We start from the raw sequence: 22,342 nt of genomic DNA on the forward strand, positions 1-22,342 counted from the left end.
AGGTGGCGGGATTAGCATTTATCAAATGTTTAGCTGCAGATGGACTTGCCAAGGAAACTGCTGCTGGGTGAGATCTGGGATAAGAAAATAAAAACTTGTAAGACTGAGTAACTTTGTACAGTCTATCCACCTTCTTAGAGTCTATGGGCTGGCTGTCAGTCATATTACAGGTTGTAATAAAATATATTCCAACGTGAGAAGAACAGCAGTAAGTTGAGAAAAGTCAAGTTGTAACAAATCACATTTTTTTTCAGAGAATGGGATACCATGTTCCCAGTGAAACAACTAGTTCATCCAAGCTATGGTTTCAGGAAAAGAAAATTATTCCGAGGGATAATTGGAAGAAATATCCTCCTCAGAATCAGAATAAGCTACCTAAGGAGAATAATATAGAAGTTGTTCCCTCACCATCACTTCCCTGTTCATCACACTAGAAGTTTTCAGAAAATTAAGAATTTATTTTTTTTTTTATCAGAGAATCCAGAATGAGAAGAGTTAAGAGCCTGAAATAAGCTATAAGCTAAACCCAATAAATCATCCCTGTCAAAAATAATGGAGATAGGGGAAGATAAAAGTTGTAACTTTCTGCTTTTTTTTTAACTAGGATTTCAACAAAAGCAGACAGACTCCTGGCAGGGACATCACCTCAGGGAACAGGTATCCCAGTCCAGCTAGGCAGAGAAGCAGTCCCTGCTATTTCCTCCAAGACCAACAAAAATGATTCTCCCATGCCCACTAAGGACATTCCAACAGCTAGAGAGGACAAGTCTAATCCCTAGGCCATGTTGGCTGAAGATATTACACCAAAGGAAGCCAAGGAAGACTATGAGTGGTCTGAGGAACAAAAATAACCCCCACAGCAGAGTAACCCATCTGTGGCTGAAGCTATTTAGTAGCCTGCTGAAGAAGCAAATACTGTCTGTAAAATTTCTTTTGTTGATCAGAGGAAGTAAGAACCAAGGAACCCATAAGCTGTTCCATGGTAAAACTGAAACTGTAGCCTGAAGTCTGTGTAGAGACACCTATAGACACAGTAGAAGTCGACAAAAGTTAAGTATCAAAAAGTTAGGGTTTTCATCGAAAAAATAAATCATGGTGACAAGCACAACATAAACTTAACCCAAGCCCCTAAACAGAGTTTTACAAAAGGTTTCTCACAAAAAGAGAAATGTTAAATTTATCAACTTTTACACTAAACGAAAACTAGAACCACAGACTTCCAAATGACTTAAAAGCCATGTGACATTCTAAGAAAAAATAAATTCCTAGTACAATACAAACAATTCTGGATAAAAAGCATTGTTCTAATCATACAATAACTTGGGAAAAGTCCCCCCAAAAGGAAAATGTCTGCTCAGAAATGGAGAAATTGATTCATAGGTTCACACATTAGTAGTAGACTAACTGCCCTTGTGAGCCATTTTAAGCATTGCCAATTACCCCATGTGAGGATCAAACCCTGCACCTTGTGTCTGTAAGGTAAACACCTTAATCATTATACCAACCTCCCATCCTAGCTGATCATTGATCCTGGTTTGGGGATTCACAGAAAGAACACTCTTCAGTGACATGAAACCTCTGAAGGGCTGTACATGGTCTAGGGGCATGGTAAGTGCCAAGAAGCTTTATAACCTGGCTGGCTGTTTCATCATATGTACAGCTAAGGCTACTGAAGTAATGATCAAATGAACATGCATCAGTTTTCTTTACCTGCTCTATATATATATATATATATATATATATATATATATATATATATATATATATATACATATTATATTAATCTCACACACACACACACACACACACACACACACACGCACGTTAATTCTGCACTGTCTTTGTGTTTCATTTTATGCTTCTCAGATGAAGTATTTACAGTTGCATTTAGCTATTTGCTATTGCCATATATCTTTTGTCTTACATTCATCACCCGATTCTCCCTGGATAAAATTAGCTGTATGCTGTTTTATATATATATATATATATATATATATATATATATATATATATATATATATATATATATATATATATATATATATATATATATATATATATATATTTACAAAAGTACTGATACTGCACACTCTTGATTTCAGTGCACACTTGTCAATTGCTATATTCATGTATTTATTTATTTATTTTTATTTTACTTTCTGGCTGAGACTATAACTGGTCAGTTGTGATCAGTACTCTACTCTAGTTAACAAATTCCAATAAATACAGTACAGTTGTATACACTTACCATAAATGTACATGTTCAAGTGCAGTCCTGACTGTTGGGGATTTCCTGCTGTTGAAGTCTTTGCCCGGCCCGACAACCACAGAAAACTCTTTTCACCTCCCAGGCTGGTGGACACCCCCACCAATGTCAGTATGTTCAGGTATAAAGAGAGCCAGCCTGTGTCATCACTTCAGTATTTTCTTGACCCCATTCTAGGAGGGGCCCAATGTGGACCACAGGTGAATCAGGGTAGGGGGATCTAAACCAGAGTAGCCTGGGGAAGTGTCCCATGGCTATTTTTTTTTCAAACATTTTTGTTAATTTTTCACATATGACAAAGGCAATCTTACATTTATATAAATGAAAAAAACATACAAAATGATACCACTTTAGTTGCAAACAGTTTACATCACAGACACCATTGAAACAACTGTAGTTGCAGACATTATACATCACTTAAAAGAACATCCAGTCATTGTCAATTAGGCATAATATGGCTCATTCACATCCTGCCTCCTAAACCTTGCTCCTGCTCTGCATATATTGTTACAATTCCCATTTTTTCCTATGTAGTTTTCTCCTTCCCTTTTCTAAAGATCCCAATTCCAGTTTTCTCTCTGTTACTATATTCAATACTTCTAGTAAGGTTGGTCTAAACTTTGATTTCTATTTTCTAGTAATTGCTTTTTTGGCAGCTACCATAGTTAGACTCAGCAAGGTTTTACTATGTCTAGGCAATTCTAATTCTGTATCATAACTCAAAAAAATCATCTCTCCAGTCAGTCCAATCTGTTCACCCAGCATCTCTGACAGAGCAGATGCAGGGAATCCCAAAGTCTGCCAGTTCATTACACTACTATAAAATATGTTCACAGCTATGTCTTCCTTGCCTGTCATACCTCCAATATTTGCTATCCACCAGAGGAAAAATTCTTTGAAGTCTACTTGGGGTATAAAAATACCTATGTAAACACTTCCAGGCAAAGATCCAAATCTTCTAGACTTCCATGCATATTTGGGAGATGCACATATATCCCCTCAATTGTCTCTTCGTGAATTGCTTATGCAATCTCTCTTCCCAATTCTTTCTAAGCTCCTCTGATTGGTTCTTATAAATTATACAATATTTTATATGCTTTATTCATTAGTCCCGTTTTAATGGCAGCTTCTGTTCTAGATTCTATCAAAAACTGTACCAGTGCTGCGCTTTCGTTTAGCAGCCCATATTTCCTTCTCTTTGCCTATACTCGGATATCAATCCTCGATAGGAAAGGCAATTTCTAAACTGTAGTCCAAATAAATTCTTGGCCTCTTCCCATTCTATTACCCCTCCCTTTCTAGTTATTTGCTCCCAATACCTTGGTTCCTTTTCCAGTTTTCTCTAATAATTTCCAGCCCCCTCTTGCCTATTATCTGTATCCCTAACCACAGTCAACCCCTAACAGCAAATCTTTTTTTCTCCATTCCCATGCTGGTTTGGTTCTTAGAATACTCCCTGCTATTTTATGAATATAATACTCTGTATGATTTTGGTTGTTCTCTTTAAGAGTCTGCATCCAAAATCCCAATCTCTCCTTATTTCTTGAGCTTCCTCCCTGTATCAGCATCATTCCTTTCCACTTCGAATTATAGTTTGTTTGCTTGTGCTATGTAAAAGAGCCTTAACTGTGTTGCTCTAAAATACCCCCTCAAATTAGTTAATCCTAGTCTGCCTTGTTCTATTGGTAGAATCAGTTTATCCCACTTGACCCTTGCTGTTTTCCCTTCCCAGATACCTTCAACTCTTTTTTAACTGCAATTCACAACTTCTAAGCTTGATAAAAATATGCCTGACCTGTGTATAAGACTAAAGGGACTAAAAACATTTTAATGGCTTGTATCTTAGTATCCATAGCCAAATAACAAAACTTCCAGTTTCTCAATCTTTGCATTATCTTCTGTTTAGTCTCTTCCCACATATCCTTAGCCGCCCCCACAGAGTCATTTCTAATCCATACTCCTAAATACTTAATTTTATCATGTCCCCATAAATATGGATATTGTTGGACCAACTTGTGTGTGGGTACACAATTTACCACTACTACATTTGCTTTAGCTTCATTAATTTTGTATCCTGGGAAGATATGAAACTGTCTTAAAATGTTCCACAACACTGTAATGTCCCTTTCTGGTTTTGTCATGTATAAAATAATATCATCTGCAAATAGAGCCATCTTTCTCTGACTACCACACCAATTATATCCTTGAATTTCTGAGTCCCTTATTTTCTTTGCTAGTGGTTCTAAATATAATGTAAACAACAAAGGAGAAAGAGTACAACCCTGCCTGGTTCCTCTACTCAAGCAGAAATTATCAGAGAGGATCCCACCCACTTTAATTCGCGCCTCCGATCCCTCATATATTCTTCTAATCAATGTTATAATTATATCAGGGAAAGCAAAGGCTTCCACTCCCCTCCTCATGAAGTCCCAGTCTACTCTGTCAAATGCATTCTCTGCATCAAGACCCACCAATAAAATTAAATGATTTAGTTTATTTATTTAATATTTGTTTGCCAAGATAGTCCGACTGGACAACAAGTGTCTGTTTTCAGTGGAGTCCTGGGGAAAAAAATTTCATAAGTTTACAGAGAGAAGAAAAATTTACAAAAGAGACATTACAGAGTAGTAGCATACAGATTGTAGAATTTACAGCAGTTAGTATACAATAATAGGATATTACTCCTTTTAGTTGAAAATACAAATGTACAGAATATACAATGAGAGTAGATAAGAACCTGGTAGAGCAATGCAAGAAAAAAAGTGGTACTTTCTTACATTCTTCTTCCCTCTGGATCATCAGTGTTCTGTTAATATTGTCAAATGTTCGCCTCCCCTCCACAAAACCACAATGATTCATATGTATCAATTTTGGTATCATTTTTGCCATTCTTTCAGTCATTATAGACAAACACTTTATAATCATGGTTTAGTATTGAAATGGGCCTGTATGAAGCTGGATCTGATGGATCTTTACCCTCTTTAGGTATTAGTTACCACTGCCTTCTTCCAGGATGCTGGTACTTCTCCTCCTCTTAAAGTTAAACAAAACTTTCTAGATCTTTATCAGCTTTTTTCCTAACTTCCACAGGAATATGATCTATTCCTTGGGATTGTCCTGTAGATTGGTTATGCATAGCCATTTTTATCTCATCCCTTCCTATCCTGTTAGTAACTGAGCTAATCTACCTCTAACTTTGGCATATTTAATTCTTCCATAAACATTTCCATTTGTACCTTTTCTTGATTCCCATATTTCTCTGCTTTATACAAATTTTCATAAAATTTCCAAAATATTTATACTACTTCTACTGGGTCTCCTATTATCTTCCTTGTTATAGGCTCCCTAAGCTTGGTGACTGCCCTTTCCACTTTCTGTTGCCTGAGTTGTGCTAAAGTTTTTGTGCTCTAGAATTATTATCAAAAAACAGCTGCTTAACAGCAATCTTTCTAAACTTGTGCATATTATCGAGGTAATCCCCTATTTTCTGTTTAGCATTCTGCAGTTGCTACTTTTCTTGTTGTGAGAGATTCCCCATATTTTGCAGTACCTTAACATTTGTCAATCCCTCTAAATAATTATTGTTACTATTTAACCATATCTCCCTTTCTTTTATTTCCAACCTAGTTTTAAACTGCACTTTAATTTTATCCCACTCCTTGGCTATGTTTTCAGAAGATAATTCTATCTTCTCTACTAGCGCCTGGTTAATTCCACAACCCATTCCTTAAATTCCTCTCCTTTCAACTGATAAGTAGGAAAGCATCAGTGTCTTATTTTTATTTCATTACCTTGTGTTTTTATTTTAGTTATTATTGGCACATGATCCTAAAATACTTATTGGGTGCATTTCAAGACCTTCAATTAAATGCACGTTCTTGTGAGATATAAAATCTATCTAGCCTAGCCCAGTTTTTGTATCCCTGTGAGTAATATGTAAATTCACTCTGTATTCCTAGTACGGAATTCACATCTTCCATGCCAAACATTTTCATAAATTTCTTTAAAAATCTACCTTCCATTGTTATAGTTTCCCTTCTAGGCCCCCCAGACACATCTTCACTGTTGCAAACCAAATTTCAGTCTCCACCTATAAGTAATATTCCTTGCTGAAAGCTGATTACTTCTCCCAGAATTTTCTTAAGCTCCATTACAGCAGTTTTAGGGGGATGTAAATGCATGCCAGTGTAATCTTTCTCCCTAGCCAGTAGCCTCCTAGTACTATGCATCTTCCATTATCATGTTCTTTTTCCTCTTCTATCACTATTGGAGCTCCTCCTGCAATTAATATAAGTACTCCTCTTTTCCTTTGTCCCAGATATTCCACTGAATAACCATCCTGAAAACCTTTCTTTATCAAATTCACATGTTCAGTTCTATCCAGGTGCATCTCCTGTAGCACAGCTATTTGCACTCTACATTTTTTATATCGTTTACTACTCTTTCTTTTTTATATTTACCTGTAAGACCATTCAGATTAAAAGACATTACAGAAAGCAACATTTTCTTATATAGTTATTATTATCACCTTTTATATATAACTTCTCTTTTGCTAAATGTCTAGCTCCAACTTTTATGTTGCATGTATATACTGTTTGGCAGGTTGGTCTTTTATACAGCTGTTTCTTGCCCTATCCATTTGTGCTTATGTCACATCTTACATAACTTTTTGTTTTTTTTTTGAAAGCCGTCAGAACAAATCCCCCCCCCCCAAAACAAAACCCCCACCTAAAATCTATGAACTTAACAATAACACACAAAGCTATGTACATCTTCAAATATTGTAGTTTTTGCTTCCTAATAAGAACATAAGTTCTAAGCTGAAAGCTATACAGACAGACTAATGTTAACCAAAAATAAAGGTTAGCCATGCTAAGATGCATGGTGCAGCCTATGCTATTAGTAAGTGCTATTTGATTTTGTATCTCTGTATAACTCTCCCAGCCGAGAAAACACTTGAATGTTTTGAGTAAACACTTTCGCCAAGCCATTTCTCTTCATCAAATTGTCTCCTAGTGACATGCAAACCAGACACAAAACTGCTAAGGGTACCGTATTTAACAGAAAAAAAGCCTTACAATATTCAATATTCTTTTTCATTTACATGCTTTGTAATAAACTTGTTACTGGATAATGCCTAGGGCTTTTACCCAGTCATTTCCCTATACAAGCAGGGGAAAAAGCACACTGATTTTTATTTTGTTGTAGTCTCTTAACCAGATGCTTCTTCTCTCCCCCATCTCCCCCCTCCTCCTTTTTTTTTTGTTTTATTTCACATAACTAGACAAAAAAAGAGATGAGAAGAACAGTGAATAAGGAAAAAAAAAAGAGCACCGGTTTATATTTGTATTCCCACTGCATTTAAAAAACTCAGAGAACTTTACTTCAAGTCTAATTGGTTTTGTATTATCTCTAAAGCTGTCACAGCTGGGAAAACCCCTGATTGTTTTCAGGAAACATTATGTCCTAGCCAATTTCTCTGTTTTTTTTTCTTTTCCCTCAATCTCCTTCCACCAGACTGTCTCCATGGAGGCATGAAGACCAGCTGCAAAAATTCTACTTAATATACATATATGCAAGTGCTAGAGAAAAAAACTTATAATATTTAATGTTCTTTTACATTTACTTGCTCTCTCTCTCTCTTAAAACAAAGGCCCTTAATCAGTCTTCTCCCCATGCAAGAATGAAAAAAAGCACATTAATTTGAACTCTGTTCATGTCAATTTTAACCAGGCTCCCTCCTCATTACACTGCCTATGTTTCTCAAAACTGCTCAAGAAGAAAAAAGAGAAGATGGAAGACAAATAAGGTTTACAATCCCCATTACACCCAAAAACAGTATGCAAAAAAAAAAAAAAAATCATGCAACACAAATACAGCACTATTAAGAAAAGAAAGTGTTTTCTTTACTTACAGTTTTTTTCCGGACATTAATGAAATGAAGTATGGAATATACTTTAGAGTCCCCCACACAGCAAACAGAGTTTGAAGAAGTCCAGTATTTCCAGATTTTCTTGTGCTGTCATATTTCACAAATATAATTATTGCATTGTAATCCTACATTAAGTTACTGATTTTATTACTGTTCTTCTCCATCATCCAAATCCTGTTTCTGCTTCATTTCTAACGTACTCTCAATTATTCTAGTCAGCTCTCGTGCTCGCTTCCTTCTCTCCAACATTTTCCGTTGAAATACTGGAAAAGGTTTCACAGGTCCAGTCTCTCTTTGATCTTTATTACCTGAGGAACAAGAAGCAGTGTCTCCTTCTGTTTCACGGCTCAGTTTTTGTTCGACAAACGTTTGTAAACTTTTATTTCCTCCTTCGCGTGTACTTCATCAAAAAATTGTTTTGTCCCTCCAGGGAAGAATACGATGAAGACAGCTGGATACAACAGTTTGAATCTCAAACCTGCACCTCAACATTCTATGAATACAGGAATGAATTTACTTCTCTTCTGCCTGGTGTACGACTAATCATTCTCCACAAATACTCTGCTGTCGCCTACTTTTGGTATTTTGTCCTTCTGAAACAGTTTTGACAAAATCAACTCTTTCTGCTGGTAGGATTGCATCCTTACTATTAAAGGTCTAGACTGCGTTCTTATAGCTAGATTTGGAACATACACATGATGTGCCAATTCAACTAATAAATCCTGTTGTGGAATACCAGTCAAGTTTTTTATTTGTGCTTTCATAAATTTAATGCAGTCTTTTCCTTCCAGTTTCACTAGTATAGCTGAAAATATCAAGTTTTCCCCACGTGCCCTACCCTCTAATTCTATTATTTTTTTGAAACATCTCTTCCTGAGCAGTCTCCCATTCAGCCAGTCTTTTCTTCATTTAGACCTCTGATTTTTGCAGCTTTATCATCTCATCTGAATATCTGTTTAAAGCTTCTTCCATATGTTCCAGCCTTTTGTTGTTTGTGTTGATATATTCGAGCAGTGTTTTATTTATTTTAACCAGGTTTGTATGCAGTTGTATTATATCATCCTGCAAGTTATTGGAAGTCATGTCTGAAGGTTGCATTACTTTTTGCTGAACAGCTGCAGAATTCTCCCTAGTCAGTGTTTTTTCTTCACTTTTTGTTGCTGTTTTTTTCCCAGGTCTTCTGTATTTCTTTATTCCTGGTATCCAGACAGCGTACTTACTAGTCAGTTACTGAAATTCACCCATAAACACAAGTCTACTGGCTTTCTTGGCTGAGTTTCTGTTTTCACACAGGGAGAGCTAGAAACAAGCTATTACTCAGTGTGCAGCCATCTTGGAACACTTTCTCATGGCTATTTGAGTTGGATTTGTAGCCTATGTAGTAGGCTGAAGGGGCAGGAGGGAGGGAAAGAAGACTGCAACAGTGAATGCACTCAAAACTTCTACATTTATGGTAAGAGTACACAACCGTACTATGTATTTCATGTTTGACTGGTGCAGTCCTGACTGTTGTGATGATTCCCAAAGCTTAACGGAGGGTGGAAGGAGATCATGGGGAGGAGAGGATCCACCTGCAGGACTGCAGATGTAAATCCTGCTCTAAACTTAGAAAAGTCTGCCAGGTGATAGTGCCTTGTGAAGGCAAGCACGGTAGACCAGATGGCTACCTCCAAAATATCATTAGTGGGGATTCTGTTAAGGAAAGCTGCAGAAGTAGCTGTGGCCCTAGCAGTGTGTGTGATCTAATCAGTTCAGGGTGCTTTTTGCCATGATGGCTGTAACAGAAAGAAATTAAGTGGGATACCCACTTGGAAATAGTCTGTTTAGAAGCTGACTTTCCTTCAGAGCCAGAGTCGAAGGTTATAAATAGCTGGTCTGATTTTCTCAATGATTTTGTCCTGTCTAGGTAGAAGCTTAGCACTCAGAGAATGAAGCATTCTTTCCCTCTGTTTTGAGGGTTGGGGAAGAAAGTAGGTAGACGAATGGCCTGATTTAGAGACACGTTCGTGACCACCTTAAGCATGAAAGAAGGATTAGTTCTGAGGGAAACCCTGTCTTTATGGAAGATAATGAAAGGTTCCACTGCCATAAGTGCCTACAACTCTGACACTCTCCTGGCTGAAGTGATAACCAGTAGCAGGGCGGTTTTCCAAGTGAGAAACTTTACTGAAGCATTAGCTGCAAGCTCAAAGGAAGGCAAAGTCAATTTTTCTATAACACAGCTGAGGTCTCACTGAGGGGTGGGTTTCCTCCTGGGAGGCTTAATGTAAATGACACCCCAAAGAAATTGTTTCAGCAGATGGTATGAAAATATTGGAGGAATAAAACTGATTTGAGCAGAGATGGCTGAGGCATGTATCTTAACAGAGGAATAAGATGGGCCCTTAACTATCAGACTGGCCAGGTACTCCAGGATGGTTGCAATGTTAGCTAAATCTGGTTGAAGGTGGTGTTTCTGGCACCAAGCAGAGAAGCTTTCACATTTGGTTGAGTAAGATTTTCTAGTGCTAGGCCTTCTAGACTCTTTTAGAATGTTTTGCACCTGGTGACTTAAGTTGATGTTGGTGTTGGGTGCTATGAAGGTTGGGATGCACAATCCTCCCCTTGTCCTGGGTAAGGAGGTCAACCCTCTGTGGTGACAGCCACGGTTTCTAAGTGATGATCTCGAGGAGGAGTGGAAAACAGTGCAGTCTGGGCCAGTCTGGTGCTATTAGTATAGCCTTTGGACCCTCTTCCCTTATCTTTAGAAGTACTCGAGGCAAAAGGGCGATGGCGTAAATGAAGAGGTAATTCCATGAGAAGGAGAAGGCATCTGTTTACCACACAGATGTCTGCCTGGTCCTGGAATAGGATTTCTTCAGGTGTTTTTGCTGGCAAAAAGATCCAACTGTAGGACCCCCCCCCCCCAATTTTTGAGTTATGTTCAGAAATATTTCCCGATGTAAATGCCATTCGTGGGGGTCTGTCAGGTTTCTGCTGAGGTGGTCTGCTGGATTATTTTGTTCCCCTGGCAGACACTGTGAAATGAGGTGCAGCCCTAGAGAGTGTGTAGTCTCCCAGACTTGCATGGCTAGATGGCACAGAGCATGGAAATGTGTGCCTCCCTGCCTGTTTATGTACCACATAACTGTGGTATTGTTTGTTTGTACTACCAGAACCCCTGGTATTCATTTTTCTTTGAAGGCCAGTAATCCTTTTTGCACCGCCATACGTTCTTTCCAATTTGAGGGTTTCTTCTTGTGCTGAGTGTGCCATATTCCTTAGATTTGGAGGTGCAGGACATGTGCACCCCCAGACTATCTCTGAAGCTTCTGTGGTGAGGGTTTGGCCCTCAGGGGTGAATCTGAAGGGTAGGCCCTGATTTTGGGTGCAAGCCTGTACCCATCATGAGAAATCCTATCTGAGGCAAGGTATCAGGTGTATTTCAGTGTCCAGGGACTGAGACCTTTGGTACCAGACATTCTTCAGGTAGCAGAAGCTTCCTCATGTGCAGCCTGGCTACGGGAACCAAGAGAATACAGGATGCTATGTATCCCAGCATTCTGAAGAATTCTCTGGCTGTGATGTATTGCTTTCCTTGGATTTTTTGGAAGTAGGCTGTCAAGAAGGTGACTTTGTCTGGGGGGAGGAAGGTCCTCTGAAGAGGAGTCCAGGAGTGTCCCTAAGAATACTATCTCTCTGGTTGGGACAGTGATGGATTTCTTGAGGTTTAGTGTAAACCCCAGGAAAGTCAAGAATTCCTGTGTGAATTTCAGGTCCTTGTCAATCTTTGGCAAATCTGTGGCTTGTATCAGACAATTGTCAAGGTAGGGGTAAATCTAAAACCCTTTGGTCCTGCAGAAGGCAATGGCAGGAGCCAAGCACTTTGTGAAAACCCTTGGAGTAGTAGGCAATACAAAGGTTAGTGCTGAAAAGAATATAGTAATTGGAGCTTATTCTGAAGTGAAGAAAGCTTCTATGTGACTTTTGAATGGGAATGTGCAAACAGGCATCCTTTAGGTCTACTGTGACCATGAAGCCCTGAGGAGTTATCATGGGTAGTGATTTTTGACGGGTCAGTATTTTAAATTTTGGTACCTTGAGAAACGGAATTAAGTTGGACAGGTCCAGTATGGGACACCAATAGCCTAATCTAGGGATTAGGAAAAGCCTTGAGTAAACTCTTTTCCCTTTTTGTGCTTCCGGAACTGGCTCCACCACTTTCTGGGAGCACAGAATTTGAATTTGTTCCACAGCTTGTGATTTTTGATTTTGAGGTACATCGAGGTAAACGTATTTTAAAGTCTCTTTGAAAGCGAGTTTTTAACCATTTGAAATACTGTCTAGAACCCACTGATATGAAGTGATGTGGGCCCAGTTCTGATGGAAAAGTGACAGCCTTCCTCCTAGTTTTGGGATGGGGATGGGAGGGTGTAGCAGAGAGACAGAGAGTCACAATTGATGTTAAGTTGTCAATCTCGCCTTCATTCTTGCTGGTTGGTTGGGATCAGAGCCAATCATCGGCTCCGACTCGGCCATCTTCTATAGCTCGAGAGCTGTTTACTGGCTCGAGGCTACCCCTTATCCCATGATGCCTAGCGCTAGCTACCCAGATCTCGTTTGCCGCTTCAGCTGCGAGGTTCCTGGTTACTGGCTTCAGGCTTGTATAACTTTATTAATCTGCCTTTTTTTGTCAGATTAGGGTTTTTTGTATTGTAATTGTTATTATTTTATAGGCGATAACTAGTACATGTAGTTTAGTGTGTTGAGAGTATTGTAGTTTTTCCCCTTAGAACTCGTTTAAATTAGAGAGTCCCCCCCCCCCCCCTCTGTAGTAGCATGTTAGTCTTTTGGTTAGGAAGCCGTTTGAGTTAGAGGCTTCCTAGTCTTAAAAAAAAAAAAAAAAAAAAATCTATCTTATATTGTGTTTTTTGTGGTAGTGTTCTGTTTTTAGTTCTTAGTGCTGTCTGGCCTGTTGGTCAAAGTAGTTTAGAGTTGTGATTTCTCTCTTTTGCTGGATATGTCTAAAGAATCCAAAGTGTCGGGATTCAAGAAGTGCGACTCATGCTGTTAGAAAATTTCTCTACAGATGGGCACACTTCTTGCGTCTACTGCCTAGGCACAGTGCACCTGCAGGACTCTTGTTCTATCTACCATGCATTTAGCCCAAGAGTTCTGCAGGAGCGCAAGAATAAACTTATTTTGAGGGGTCTTCTCAAGCCTCAGGATTCACCGGCGAAAGCTCAGCCAGTGAAATCCCCTAAACCGGCCAAATCGTCAGCTCCCAGCTCGGAGCCGTCATTGGCCCAAGCCTTACCTACTACTACTTCTTTGGTCCTGATTGGAACAGAGGAGACTGCTTCCTCGTTGGCTCCATTAGTACCCTCGAAGCAGTCAAGGACCCAAAAAAGGCTGAGGTCCCCTTCGCTAGAGTCCATTCATTCGGCTCCTCGGTCTCCCCTTTTGCAGAGTGACCGCAGTCACAGATCTTCACACTCTTTTCGGTCCTCTAGGCTCTTGGACCACGATGTGGAGAGAGTGGTCAGTAGGTTGTTGAAGTTGCAGGCAATGGCCAAAATGTTGTCCAGCCCTCCTCATCAGGTGTCGGCTCCGTCCATTTCTATCGATGTTCCTCCTCCGACTCCACTGAGTTCGGAGCCGGAGTTTATTGGGGTTCGAGTCATGGAACCGTTGGCTCTGATAACGATTTCTCCTTCGGATCCGGCAACGACTCTGATCCCATCGATGGTGCCTTCCATCGAGGGATCTGGGAGCCGAGACTCCCTCGTCAGCTCCGAGGGGGCGAGTGGCATCGGACCCTTGTCCGACCCTGCTCTCCCTCTCGGAGCATCGGCACAGGTGAGCTCTGCTCCTACATCGGACTCGGAGCCGTCTCCCTCGGTGCAGAGGAGGATTCCGGCCTCCTTGGAGCCAGAGCCTTCTCTGCATCATGGCAGGGATGCCTTCGATGTCATGAGGAGTGTGCTGGCCTCCCAGTCAGCTCCACCTTCGACCCCACTGGCTCCATCCCCCGTAGTGCCTGTGTCAACCTCTTTCCCTCCTCCAGACCCCAAGCGTAGGGAACCAGCGCTTCAGGGCACCCCATTGGGTGTTTCCTCTTCTTCCGAGGCCTCCCCTGATCATTCAGAGGAGCCCCCTTGGAAGAAGAAGTGCAAGAGGAAGCACACTGACACCCCCCGAGTCTGTCATTTCGGATACGGATTTGGATGAATCGGAAGGGTCCCCCAGATCCCCCTCTGAAGATGTTTCCTTCTCGGACATCCCAGAGATGCTTAAGCAGAGGGGGAACTGGAATACCCTAGCCCCTACTGAGGATGAATCCATATTCCTGGATGCTTTCGATTCCCGACCTTCCACCTCCTGGGTTTCTCCGCCCTTCGATCCACTAATGTCAGTGGTGGCTCGAAGGGCTTGGTCAGCCCCGGATACAGTGGAACCAACCCTGAGGAGACCAAGCAAGTTTATCACTGCTCCCCCAGACAGGCAGTTCCTTACTAAGGGTGTTCCTGTGGATGCCATGGTGGTAGCAACAGCCACTAAAAAGGAGTTAGCGGAAACTTCTTCCTCTGTCCATCCTCCTAACAAGGAGTCCAGGACCATGGACAGATATGGGAAGCGAATGTTTGCTTCAGCGACCTTCTCCATCAGGTCACTGAATTACTTATGCCATTTCACCAGGCTTCAGAGGGATCTCCTGAAAGAGCTCGGAGATACCCTTCAGGATCCATCAGCTGAAGGGGCTCAGGCTAAAGTGGCTTCTCAGCTGGCAACCCTTAACTCTGTAGTGAACTCCTTCATGAGTCTCATTTCCTATGCAGCCGATGGTGCGAGTAGGGCTGCAGGCACAGGCGTGGCACTTCGGAGACATGCATGGATGCGGCTGTGTAATTTTGCGGAACCCTTTACAGCGTCATTCACCAACACTCCCTTTGATGGTTCCTTTCTTTTTGGACCACAGGTGAAAGACACTCTCACTAGGTGTGAGCAGGAAGGCAAGACTCTCTCTGCTGTGGGAGTCCATTTTTCCACTCCTTCCAGACCATACCCCAATGGTCAGAAGAGTGGGAAAATGTGGTTTCAGAAATCCCAGGGAGCTTCGCCTGACACACATAGTGATTTTTCTTCCAAGGGCAGAGGAGGAAATAACAATAACAAAAGACGCCGCCCTCGTGGCAGAGGGGGTCCGCAGAACCAGGGCAGCAGAGAATCTTTCTCTGACAAGCCCTTCCAACATCCCTGAAGTGTTGCCCAACTGTCTGGCTCTGAAGGCAATCGGGGGAAGACTTTCATTGCACCCAAAAGCCTGGCTAAACCTAACGCAAGACAAATGGGTACATTCAATCATATCTGGAGGTTACAGAATCCCATTCTTTCAACCCCCTTTACCATCACGCAAGTCCCTCCCAGATGTTCCACCCAATCTGAGGGACCAAGCAGTTATAGAAGTTTCAAAACTGCTAGAAAAAAAGAGTCATCCCCAGGAAGTCCTGGCAGACCAACACGGATCCGGTACTTACTCAAGGTTCTTTTTGGTACCAAAAAAGACAGGGGACTGGAGACCTATTTTGGATCTCAGCAGACTGAACAAGTCTGTTCAAAGAACAAAGTTTCAGATGGTCATGCTGCAGTCCATTCTACCCTTTCTTGGTCAGGACAATTGGATGTGCTCCATAGATCTCCAGGATGCGTACTATCATATCAAGATGGACAGACGCTCCAGGAGGTACCTTCGCTTCTGGCTGGGAGACATGTCATTACCAGTTCAGAGCTCTGCGCTCTGGTCTCACCACAGCACCCAGGGTGTTCAGCAAATGCATGGCAGTGGTCACGGCTCACCTGAGGCGTCAAAGATTCCAGGTGTTTCCATATCTAGACGACTGGCTCCTCACTCCTACTACCAGCTACCAGGCATCAACTTCTTCAAGCCAGGGACTATACAATTTCAATTTGCTCACAGCTAGGCATTACTATAAATTTCGAAAAATCTGCCTTGTTGCCCTGTCAATCTATTACTTATATAGGAGCAGACTTAGACACAAGGAGCATGTATGCAAAGCTACCTTCGGACAGGGTGTCCACAATTCGCCAGCAAGTTAATTCCTCATGCAATGCAAAAGGGTACAAAGTCAGGTATGTCCTTCAAACTCTAGGCTCTATGGCAGCGGCAATTCTTCTGATACCGCTGGCCCGCTTTCACGTGAGAATCCTTCAGTGGCTTCTATTCACACAGTGGTCCTTCCAACAGCTTCCCATGTCTCATATGATCATGATTACAGAAGCATGCAAAAGACACCTTTCCTGGTGGATGGTCTCCCCTCTAGTGACTCAGGGCAGACCCTTCATTCAGCCCTCTCCGGTTGCTACAGTGACCACAGACACCTCCCTGATAGGGTGGGGGGTGGGGTATTATCAGGGAAGGACAGTCCAAGGCACTTGGCAGACTCACGAGTACCATCTGCATATAAACATCTTAGAAATGAGAGCCGTGCTCCTAGTGTTGCAAGCTCTTCAGGACTCTCTCCCTTCTGGGACCATTGCGATACAATCGGACAACATGTCAGTGGTGTGGTACATCAACAAGCAGGGCGGAACCAGGTCCTACCCCCTATGTCAAGAAGCGCTCGGACTCTGGCAGTGGGAGATTTCCTCCCAACGATTTCTAATTGTGACGCACATCCCTGGGATGTCCAACGTCATAGCGGACAGGCTCAGCAGAGCTATTCTCATGCCTCACGAGTGGTCTCTGAGTCAGGTAGTTGTGGATCTGATCTTCTGCAAGTGGGGACAGCCTTGCTGTGACCTTTTTGTCACCCCCTTCAACACCAAATGCAGCAACTACTTCTCCCTTCTTCTGCTTCCAGGTCAGTCTCCCAGAGATGCTCTAGTCCACGACTGGCCCCAGGGACTTTTTTATGCCTTCCCTCCATTTCCCATGATACCAAATCTCTTACAGAAAGCAATTTCGTTGGGTTGCAAGATGATGCTCATTGCCCCCTACTGGCCTCGACAGATATGGTTTCCGTTCCTGCACCGTTACCTTCTCGAGCAGCCCTGGACTCTGGATCCGATTCCAGACCTACTGATCCATCAATCAGGAGGGCTGCATCAATCCCTTCAAACACTCCAGCTTACAGCTTGGTTGCTCCACTTCCAACCTTAGCCAGGCCTCCCAGCATTTCCCCAGCTGTACGTGACATTATTGTCTCCTTCCATAAGTCTGCCACTAGAAGGACTTATGCTAGCAAATGGAAACGTTTTTCTTGTTGGGCAGAGGCCAGGAACATAGATCCCTTCACAGCCTCTTTCCACGAAAGATTGGAGTTCTTAACAGAACTCTTTCATTCGGGGTAACAGTCCTTGTTAAGGGGTGCATCCAACAGGCTAGCCTTTACATGATGCTTCCATGGAAGGAATACGTTCATATAACTTCTGCCTCATCATATTCTTCATTGTTATTCTTAATGAGTTTTGAGCATGACATTTGAATGGAACTGTTGATCTTCATTTTGCAAACTCATGGATTTTTTGCACTACTACTTCCATCTACATTTTCTTTAATGCTGTTGTATTCTATGCTGCTCTGCTATTTCTGTTCATTTCTCTACATGTTGTGTCTTTCGGCTTTTCCCAGTTAGGGGTCGCCACAGTGGAACTGCGGTCCGCTAATGACTGGTAGTTGATTTTTACGTGCCGAGTTACCAGCCCTGATGAACAACCTTCAACGAAGGTATGCCCATTCATGCATGTCTGCACGCAGAAGACGCTCTACATGTACATTGTTAATTTATTATATTTTACTGCATTGTAATACTTATGTTAAATTCTGTATCTTGCAGCTTTTCGCCTCAGGTCTCCACTGAAAACGGGCCACATGGCTCAGCTGGACTAACCCAGTTAACAAATGGCAAACAAATATTAGAGAGAGATTGTTCCCCAAGCCAAACATGTCTTCTGATAATTAAGCCAATGGCAGCAGCCCTACATAAGGCCTCCATGGCATCATACCCACAGTGCAGAGAATGTCTAGCTGCCTGGAAACTGGCATGGCACAGTTCTAAAAGTTCTTTGGAAAGATTTTTATCCTCTAGGGTTGACATCCTTTGCTTAAGCTGGTCAAGAATGGTTTGCTGCTACCTGATCATATCAAATTGACAGTTAAAGGCACTTGTAGTCAGAATGGTGGAAGTATATACTTTACTTCAAAACCTATTAAGGGCCCTACTCTCTTTTTCTGTAGTGAAATGGTTCTTGGAAGAACTGGCTCTAGCCCCTTTAGGCCCTGGGGTGCCCATTTCTGGGTCAGAAGAGAGGTTTTTGAAAATATATTTATGAAAGTTTATACCCTGCAGAACCTGTCTGGTTTTCTAGGGCCATGGGGAAGAGAGTCAGGATTCAAGGAGGCATCCTGGAAAACATCCTCTACCACTTCCAACATAGGTGGAATAGCTAAAGGTTTGTGTTCAGGGAGATCCAATAACTCCCTAACCCTCTTTTTGGCCTGAGGGTATTCTTGTGCCTCCCACTAAAAATGTTGCCTCGTAGCATGGACTGTCTCTCCAAAAGTGAGATCTTCAGTTGGGGAAGCAGAAGAAAGATTTTCCTCTGAATCAGATTCCTCATAGGATGTGTAAGAGAGGCCTGCCTCTGAGCCAGACTCCTCCAAATCAGAGTATTCTTCTGATTGTAACGGGTCTGGAAAAAATTCAGGAGGGGCATCCCTTTTTTATTTCCAGGGGTAATGCCCCATGTTGTCTGTCTACCTTTTACAATGTTAATTAAAATTTCAGCCAGTTTGAACAAATCTTGCTGGGGTCCCTGAAACTGAGGGCCTGCAGCCATAGAGCCTTAGGCTTAGGTGCATCTGAGGCCTTGGCGCCAGACTTTCTGGGTTGAAGGTACAACGGCATAGGCCTAGGCCTTGTTGTGTTGCTGGTTAGTAAACACTTGTCAGAAGCTACGGCCTGCTAAGCAGTCTCGAACGCAACTGATGAGTTGAAGGTATGTACAGCAGAAGTTGAAAGTATGTCGGAATCTGAATGGGTTTCAACAGAGGCTTGGGTTGCTGTATCAAAGGTTAAAGGGGGCTGCAAAAGCACTTCACCTTCCTCAAAGATCACAAGTGTAGTTGGAGATTCAGATGGTGAATGATTGTCAACTGAAGACCTTAGCTGATGATTTTTTTACTTTTTTGTGCTTAGGAAATTCGAGTTCAGAACGAACAGTGGATACTATCGGACACGATTGTACAGAATCTTGTCTCAGAAAACCGTTATGAATTTGGTCCTACACCTAATAGTTCTAGCGCTAAACCTAGCACAGAAACTGCAATTTAGGACGTTGTGGTCTGGGCCTAAACAAGTGACATAAAACGTATGGAAATCTCTTGAGGGAATTGTTTACCACAGCAGAGACAATTACTTACTTTATCTGACATGAGTTAAAAGAAAAAGAAAAGAATTCCCCAACAGGGTACTTATCTTTCCGATGACAACTTGTCTCTGGTGTGGACCAACCAATGCACTTGTACATTGCTTCGGGCTCCGGAGGCAAGAAAAGACGGAAGTGATGATGCAGGCTGTCTCTCTTTATACCGGAGCGTACTGACGTTGTTTGGGAGACGAAAAGAGTTTTCTCTGGTAGTCGGGCCAGCCAAGGGCTTTCACGGCAGGAAATCCTCAACAGTCAGACTGTAACAATGAAACATGAAGAACATCTGGTTTAGGTGAACTAGGCATTGGATGCCACTTGTAACTGTCCTGTAAATGAGCTCCACTCTAACACTTGGGTATGGCAGACCTTAGCTGAATGTCTGTTAGAAGACTATAGTAAAGGAGAATCCTGAGTGTGACATATGCAAATACCTACATAAATTAAAAAAAATGTGCAGAGGTGTAAATTTAGCAGCATCAGCATAAAATTACAGAATACATTTCAATTACAAAAATAAAAATTATACTCTTCCAGTGAGGCCATGCTTAATAAGATGACAATTTTATGGATTACAAAATAAAGCTGGTTAACAGTAGAATACAGGATATTTAATTTCTGTGTGCATTCCTAAATACTCAATACTCACAACTACTCACAGCTGTAAAGTATGTTCAAGTAGTAAAAGAAAAACGGGGCCACTTACATAACTTAATAAAGAGGCTAGAAGACTTAAAAAGCACAGAATAAGTACAAATCTACTGGTAATGAAATGTACAATGAATGGCCGTTTTCACAGTCAAAAAAGACAAGAAACCTCAATAATGACTGCTGACTAAGGACTAATGGCCATCAGCCCATGGACCAACAGTCTTATACCAGGTACCCCTAGTAGCATAACTATTTATTACCATATAAGAGTCGGATGGCCCCAAAAGGGAAAAAAGAGTTTTCTACCAGTCTTATGGCACATGCTATACGGACTTCATTTTTGGTTGAGGCAGACAGTGCTAAATCATAACACATGACAACAAAAACAGTGGTACTGTAGTACATAGGACTATAGACCACAGCTTTCTAAACTTTTGGCCCCAAAGAAACAACAGGTATTAGCTCACTTATATGCAGGGGTTCACAAATAAAGGCCACCATAGATTCCCACTCTAGGGACCTGTATTAGCCACAATATTTCTGTCTGAGTCAATAATACAACAAAAATTGTAGGCAATGCACAATGTGGTTCTCCATACAGTACACTTGCTCTGTTAACTGGAAGGTAATGAGTAGCCTTTCAAATGATTCTTGTAACTTAAGGTAAACCACAATTTAAATAAGCTTACCTCTATGCTAAAATAACCTCTGTCTACATAGTCACCAAGGAAGAGGTATCTGGTGTTTGCTGGTGATCCTCCAACTTCAAACAACTTCATTAAGTCGAAGAACTGACCATGAATGTCACCACATACTGCAATGTAGAAAAAGATTAAGCAAAACATATTAGGAAAGCAGATACTTAAAGATCATTGCCTGTATTCGGTTCATAGTACAAATAAAAAATTAAATACATTGATACTTCTGAGTTTTTATTCAACTTTAACTCCGATACACTATATATTATAAGCTGGCTAACGCATCCTACAGCAATCATATTTGGTGAACTCTGCAGACTGGACATTTTCTGTTCAACAACAGCCAACAAACACGGACATGTGTTTCACAATACAGCAATTCTGGCCACCATACACTGCAGCCCAAACTCTCCTCCATCTTCTCTTTATTGATTGAGTGATACAGTACTTTACTCAAAATAGTGGACAGAAGCAGTCTCTTAAAAGTAATTACCAATGGAGATAAACCAATCTTTAGGGGGAAAAAGCTTATGTCAGCATCTGCTAATTTCTTGAATACTTTTCCAAAACCAATGCCACCATACTAATGGGCAAAAAAACATAAATGACTTAATAAAAAATCAAGTGTTTACTTTAAGATGCAAATTGAAAGTTGATCTACTCACCTTTAATATGTTACTAGGATACACCTTATCTTCATTTTAATTTAACATGCACTTCATGGTTTACAATACTGTTCAAGTTACAATGCGATTCAGCTGTAAATGCAGGAAAAGTGATTTCCTAAGCAAGGACTACAATAAAGTACTACACATTTCATTAAAAAATAAGTTATGTCTTAACATAACGTTCCATCTGTGTTGCCCATCTTCATTTTCATTAACCTGTGAGTCTCTGTTCTGACCCTTGAAACCAACTGGCCTTCTTCAAGCTTGAGATTCCAGACTTGAGCTCCTCCCTTCTACCCATAATCCCCCACTCCTCCACACTACCTCAGATTGAGTTTGCCCAAAGCATAAAGACCAAAAATGTCTAAGACAATCATCCAAGACCAAGAGAAAAGAAATCAGGAGCTCAACCCAGACAGAGGTTCCTCTGAAAGTTCCACCAGGTCTCCCAAAGACTGGAAGGGGGAAGGAGGGAGGCATGGTGGGTTCCTATTATATAACTGAAGATGCTATCCTTCAAATGCATCTTGATCGAACTTGAAAGCACGAAACAGCAAAACAGCATATAAGCTATCTCTTTCCCTGGGAAAGAAATCACTTGGCTGCCTCTGTTATTTTGCCGTTTTGTCACTGTAGTGTGATCTCGGAGTTGGTATATTAAGTAGAGGGGTTGTGGGGGAGGGGGCCCACTTTATGTAAT

General features: G+C 41.4%; 1 protein-coding gene across 7 annotated transcripts in view; it reads right to left on the bottom strand.

The window, feature by feature from the left end:
- PPP3CB (protein phosphatase 3 catalytic subunit beta) overlaps window positions 1-22,342 on the bottom strand; it is a 1,778,441-nt gene that overhangs the window by 1,247,366 nt on the left and 508,733 nt on the right. For all 7 annotated transcript variants that reach the window (XM_044056087.1, XM_044056085.1, XM_044056086.1 and 4 more), the window contains exon 3: window positions 20,966-21,090. In XM_044056087.1, the coding sequence (XP_043912022.1) occupies window positions 20,966-21,090 (125 nt within the window). The remainder of the gene's footprint in view (window positions 1-20,965; window positions 21,091-22,342) is intronic.

Source organism: Protopterus annectens, chromosome 14.part0, assembly GCF_019279795.1.
Source record: "Protopterus annectens isolate FY-2018-M chromosome 14.part0, PAN1.0, whole genome shotgun sequence".
NCBI lineage: Eukaryota > Metazoa > Chordata > Ceratodontiformes > Protopteridae > Protopterus > Protopterus annectens.